General features: G+C 33.7%; 1 protein-coding gene across 1 annotated transcript; it reads left to right on the forward strand.

Moving 5' to 3' along the window:
- Positions 1-1,123: 1,123 nt before the first annotated feature.
- Positions 1,124-4,769, forward strand: LOC109004225 (putative glucose-6-phosphate 1-epimerase). The gene is made up of 9 exons (XM_018982702.2): positions 1,124-1,468; positions 1,569-1,715; positions 2,455-2,529; positions 3,040-3,096; positions 3,185-3,342; positions 3,473-3,604; positions 3,823-3,925; positions 4,064-4,163; positions 4,256-4,769. The coding sequence occupies exons 2-9, from the start codon at positions 1,638-1,640 to the stop codon at positions 4,471-4,473; spliced, it is 921 nt and encodes a 306-aa protein (XP_018838247.1). The 5' UTR covers positions 1,124-1,468; positions 1,569-1,637; the 3' UTR covers positions 4,474-4,769.
- The last annotated feature ends 1,420 nt before the right edge of the window (positions 4,770-6,189 follow it).

The raw sequence follows: 6,189 nt of genomic DNA on the forward strand, positions 1-6,189 counted from the left end.
AGACCTTATTCCCTCGAACAAAAATTAAATCTGAAACTCTTAATTTTTTTATAACATTTATTATTGCCCATGAGAATCTGTCGATTCATATTAAATGCATAATAAATACAACTAGGCTCATATACTTAAGTAATTTGTTTTTCTTGAAATTAAAGTTTTAAACTTTAGATAAAATTGTAGATCATCTTCATCCGCTGATCATTTTCTTTTAAGATATTCTGTTTTATTCATATCGTGGAAATGAATAACAAGAAGCCAACAAAAAAAAAAAAAATGAATGGTCAAGATCTGCCGTATAAATTACAAATTTACAAGTGCGACAAAGCTAGGAAAGAAACAATAGCAAAATGTTCGAGTAATAAAGTTCATGAAATCTATATTCTTGATGGACATTCCCAACACTGTTCTGTTTCACGGTCTAGAATATTAAAACGACATCGACATATTTTATTTTAGGTGTTCAAAAAATGAGAACCGTTGGTTTGAGTGTTCCTTAAAAAAAATTGCATTTTATTTGTAGCATTGGCTGTATTCGCCTCAACTTGGGAGGTTCTGATCACCTGAAGTCACTTTCATAATAATCACCATCAAGTCCCGATCATTACTGGTTTCGTTTTCATCATAAGCAACGGAAATAAAATACAATTTATTTTGAAAAAACATAGGATTCATTTTCATTGGTTTTAAGTTGTGAAATGATTACTTGTTTTAAAAGCTTAAGTTTATAAGAATAAATATATTTTTATTATTTATTTTACATCTTAACACTCTCCCTCGCATATGAGTCAGAATTTTTCTCAAAAAATAACCCAACATATAGAATATAATTAAATGAAATAGAATGTAGAATCAGAATTCAAATTCAAAATTTTTACTCTGATATCATATAAAATTATTACTTATTTTAAAAATTTAAACTATTAATTATTTTATATCTTAATATAAATTTGGCTCTTTCTTTTATAAAAGATAGAAAAATTTGCATAACTATGAATATGATTTATCTTAATCAAACTTGCCGTCAATTCAATTGGGACCCATCCGAACAAGGTGGACGCGAATACAGGGGAACTTGCTCAGGTGAAAGAGACAACGACCAGAGCATCCAATGACAAAGTATCGAATAGAATAGTTGCGTTCTCTTTCCTCTGGATATCCTCTTCAAACAAGTCTTTTGCCCTTCCTTAAATTATATACAATCTATGTGTTAAATTTTGGACTTGTCACAAACTTGGAGTTGTTGAATGGTTATTCTTCTCCTTCAAACTCGAAGCCGATAACATTTCTTAATCTGCATACAAAATACTATTACGCTTGCTTGTTTCTTTCTCCTCCATACTTATCTTCTTATTTGTTCATTTCTGGTTCACTACGTTGTTTTATCTCTCTCTGTGTGTCTCCTTTTCTCCTTGATTTGTTCTCAAATTTGGTAGTCCTTTTATTTTTTTCCTGACTCGAGCACTCGGAGGTAAAAGTTTGATAAAGTTGTTTGCTTTCTTTCGAACCTGTTTGATTTTTTTGTTTGATATGTTGTGGATGAGAAAGTGTGTTGCTTGGTTTGTATGCAGCTGGAGTGGAGGAAAGGAAAAGCTAACCCATTTGTGAGTAGTATACGGCGAGTGTTGAAGCCGAGGCCGATGTCACCGAATATAGTTTATGATGCCAATGGGTTGCCCCGGATTAGACTGACTGAGCCAAATGGGTCATCGGCAGAGGTTGGTTTAAGTGTCTATATTTTGAGTTGAAGTACTATGAAACTGACAAGATGAAGAATAGCATAATACGTGGGATGCAAAATGATGAGTTATCTAGTTGGAACAGTGGTAGTATTCATGTTCTCTGTGTATTATGTACTTTTCAGATCGGCTAGTTGTAAAACAAGCAATTTGTGATCCAACGTTGATGGATAGTAATTATATTTTTTTGGTTTGGTTGGATGAATTGCAGTATATAGCAAAAATGATGACAAACAAAAAAAGTTATTCTAACATAATTCAGAGAGCATATTGTTTCAGAACCCTTAAAATCCCGAGGACATTGGGGAAAACATGGTCATTTTCCGGCAAACTGGGTTGGATAAATTCGAAGTCGGCATCATTAAAGAAATGATTTGACAATCACTGTGTCATGAGGAATAGCTTTGTTGAAAGAAATCCTTCTAAAAGTTTTTAGGAAGGGTCCCTTTAGGTTTAGATGGGGCTGTATAATTCTTTTTTTATTTCTTTTTCTAGCGGATGCATAATTCATTATATGAAGTCAGTACTCAACGTGGCGAACTGTAGAATTAGAAAGGTCTAACTGCATCCATAATTGCAAGGTTCGGTGATGATACAATCTGTAGCACTTGAATGATCAAGAAAGTTAAAGAGCCAATGTATTTCTGACGCATATCAAGCACTTTATGTCCCCGTAATTTTTTCAGTTGTCCTATCTTTTACAATTAGCCATGTTCAGGTGCTTTTGTATGGAGGGCAGGTCGTATCTTGGAAGAATGAACGAAGAGAAGAACTGCTTTTTATGGGAAGCAAGGTAAAGAAACGTTATCTTGCATGTTTAACTTGAGATATGCACTGTTTCGATTTAAGAACCATGGTTATGTTTGATGCTCAAATGGATAATGATTAGCAAAATGGTCAAGTGTAAATAAACCATGGCTAATGGATGAACCAAGATTGCAGTCCCACTGAATATTAAAAATTTTTACTGCTAGTGTACAAACTTCTACGCAACTCCGTTAACAATGAGGGAAAACAAATGCATTCTAATTGTGTGAGCACGCAGCACAATCTTACTAGTAGGAAGAAATAGTACATAGAAGCTAAATTTTTTCATTGTTCTATGTGATCGCCTGGTATACTTTCAACTCCATACTACTTTTCTTATTTTATATTGAAGAAAATATTAGAATTGTCAAGAAAATCATGCACTTGTCATTGAATACAATTCCCCTTGTTTGTGTCATTTCCTTTCACTAGAGCAACAGTTCAAAGCAGTCATCTTTTTCCTCATATTCATTTGCTGTCTTTTCCCATTCTGCAGGCTATATGGAAACCACCTAAAGCCATAAGGGGAGGTATACCGGTCTGCTTTCCACAGGTCCGTTAGTAGGAAACTAGCAGAAACTTATGTAGTTTTTTCTTTTTCTTTTAAATTAGGCATTCTTAACTGCTATTGCCTGTTGTAGTTTGGAAATCTTGGTTCGCTTGAGCAGCATGGATTTGCAAGGAACAAAATGTGGTCTCTGGATAGTGACCCTTCACCTTTGCCTCCAGCTAAGAATCAGTCATCAGTGGATCTGATATTGAAATCCACAGAAGAGGACCTAAAGACCTGGCCGCGTAGGTATGCTCTTAAATTATGTTAACCCTTTTTTGGTTGGTGAATTATAAGGCACTTGATCGGGTATGACTGATGTGGAAGCGGATAGCCACTTGTCTAAAACCTTTGAATCTTGTATGGTGGTTTTCTACAGCTTCGAGTTGCGGCTTCGTATTTCTCTCAGTGCAGGAAAGCTAATTTTGATACCTCGGGTGAGAAATACAGATAACAAGCCCCTCAGTTTTATGTTTGCTCTGCGCAACTACTTATCTGTATCAGATATCAGGTGAGCCTAGTAAATGTAGAAGCTTCAAGTCTTGAATGCAATGTAGTTTTTATTTGTGGGAGCTGGGGGGAGCGTGCACAAGGGGTGTAATAATTTGTATGCAATAATCATATCCAGGTTTATAGGACCCTGGTAGATGCCTTCTTAATAGTCGAGTTTGGAAAATACTTCATTGTTATCCTGTTCAGTGGCATTGCATGATGCTGTTTTATTTGCAGTGAAGTTCGTGTTGAGGGCTTGGAGACGCTGGACTACTTCGATAATCTGATGCGCAGAGAAAGGTTCACAGAGCAGGCAGATGCTATTACCTTTGATGGAGAGGTACACACCTTTCTTAGTCTTCTTTTCCATTATTTCTGGATTTGAATCTGTTGTCTATAACTAAATTCCACCTATGTAAAGTTGTAAACAAACACCTGTATGGTTGATCTCTAACGATAATTGGTCGTTCCCTTGTAGATCGATAGAGTTTATCTGACTAGCCCAGCAAAGATTGCTATCATAGACCATGAGAAGAAAAGAACCGTTGTACTGCGGAAGGACGGCATGCCAGATTCAGGTTTAAATTTCACATTATTGTTATATCTCATCATTATTCAATATGTAAAAACTATTTCCTTATGATGATCTTGAAAATGTTGTGGTGAGAAGGTGTATGGAATCCTTGGGACAAAAAGGCCAAGGCTCTCCCAGATTTGAGAGATGAGGATTACAAAACCATGTTGTGTGTGGATTCTGCGGCTATCGAAAATTCAATTGTCTTGAAACCCTTTGAAGAATGGACAGGCTATCAAGAACTATCTACTGTGTCATCAAGTTATTGCAGTGGGCAGTTAGACCCTCGGAAGGTTGTTCAAGGCATTCATTGACCCCATATAGTAGTAAATGGAGTTTTTTATATGATCAGATGTCTTAGTTTCTGTTCAATAAAAGTGGACTTACTTGTCCAATATAATCTTGATTGTGGTAATTAGGATTCCCAGACTGTGTAGAATATAGAAATATCATGCCAGGATCGAAATCAAAGTTGAGCAACAAGAACATTCTGTATGTTGCCACTTAGTAATGGGGAGAAATGCCTCTTGGCATGGAAGTGTACAGAAGTGAGATTTATGATGTTGCAGCTAATGGTATCTATTGAGTTTTTAATTGGTTGGATCCAAAAGCTATTTACTAAATGATCGGCCACATTCCATTATGATTAATGGATAACTGTTTCAGCATGAGACTTTAAAAGAGAAAGTAGGGACATTCCAAATTTTTCTTTGTGGTAAGGCCATGACAACATCACTGTCAGAGTTACCAACTGATACATTTCCTTTGTTTCTGGGGCTTCCCCAATCTTAGATTTGAGGTCTTTCAGTTTCTCATTGTCTGCATTCATCCCTGCAAGTTGAAGGATCATATGGCTTATGACCTCGGTAAATGGCTCTTACTATTGGCAGCTGCTATTCAAAATTAATCTTCTGAAGTAGAAATTTATGAATCCTTTATGAGTTGTTTGGGCAAAAAATGGGGAAGCAGAATTTTGCATCATTTTAGCATGTTATTCTAATGTTTGTGCGAGTTCATGGATTCCATAGCGTCTTGCTCTTTCCTTTGGGTATAATATCTTAAAATATATGTACTACTGCCATAAAGATCTATTTATAAATCCCAGAAGATGGTGGTTCGATACCAAGAAGAATTGGCTGAGCCAAGATGATTAGTGCACGTGGAATGAAATGCATTTGGCCTAAGAGCGCCAGACCAGCCTGCCATTCCACCGACGTGAGGGGCCACACATCACATCACATTTCAAAGACCTCGTCCATCCCTATTAATAATAGGCTATTGTCAGTAAAGTATAAATTTAAATCGAAAAATCGGTTCGTACTCTGATTTTGAACCGATCTAGTCTGTAATCGGTTCTTGTTTTATGTAAACTGATCAGACTCGGTTCGGTTCTAATTTCATGATTTTTAAGATCAGACTGGACCGGATTGGTCCGATTGGAAAATATATATATGTAAATTAATATTATATATATAAGTTTTATATAAAATTAATATTATACAAAATATTTTTTATATATTATAATTTATAAGTTTTAATATACAATTTTAATTTTAAATATAAACATTTATAATTTGTTTGATCATGTATTATTAATATAATTATATATAAGATAATATTATTATAATTTATAAAATAAAATTTTAATATTAAAGATGAAAATTTAATTGATCATATTTTTTAAACATAAAATCTATATATTAAATTATTAATAACATTTTATATATAGCTATACTAATATATAACTAATACTAATATATTATACATATCTAAATAATCACTATACTAAATAATCACATATAAAATAATGATATAGTAATACTAATACTAAATTATTATATTAATACTATCACTATAATAAATTACTATACTAATACTATCATTATAATACTTTCAATAATATATTTATAATAAATTAAACTCACTATAACAATTAACAAGTACTAATATAACAAATAACAAACTCACTATAGCTATAGTTATATTTATAGTCTAATATAGACTATAGTTATACTAATATAGTTATACTA

The sequence above is a fragment of the Juglans regia genome, chromosome 1, assembly GCF_001411555.2.
Source record: "Juglans regia cultivar Chandler chromosome 1, Walnut 2.0, whole genome shotgun sequence".
NCBI classification, from domain to species: Eukaryota; Viridiplantae; Streptophyta; class Magnoliopsida; order Fagales; family Juglandaceae; genus Juglans; species Juglans regia.

What these genes read in the sequence shown, in the direction of transcription:
- LOC109004225 (XM_018982702.2), top strand. Translation starts at nt 1,638, where the DNA reads ATGTCACCGAATATAGTTTATGATGCCAATGGGTTGCCCCGGATTAGA. An exon ending in TGCTTTTTATGGGAAGCAAG is followed by an intron (nt 2,530 to 3,039) that starts GTAAAGAAACGT and finishes CCCATTCTGCAG; the next exon opens with GCTATATGGAAACCACCTAA. An exon ending in TTATCTGTATCAGATATCAG is followed by an intron (nt 3,605 to 3,822) that starts GTGAGCCTAGTA and finishes TTTTATTTGCAG; the next exon opens with TGAAGTTCGTGTTGAGGGCT.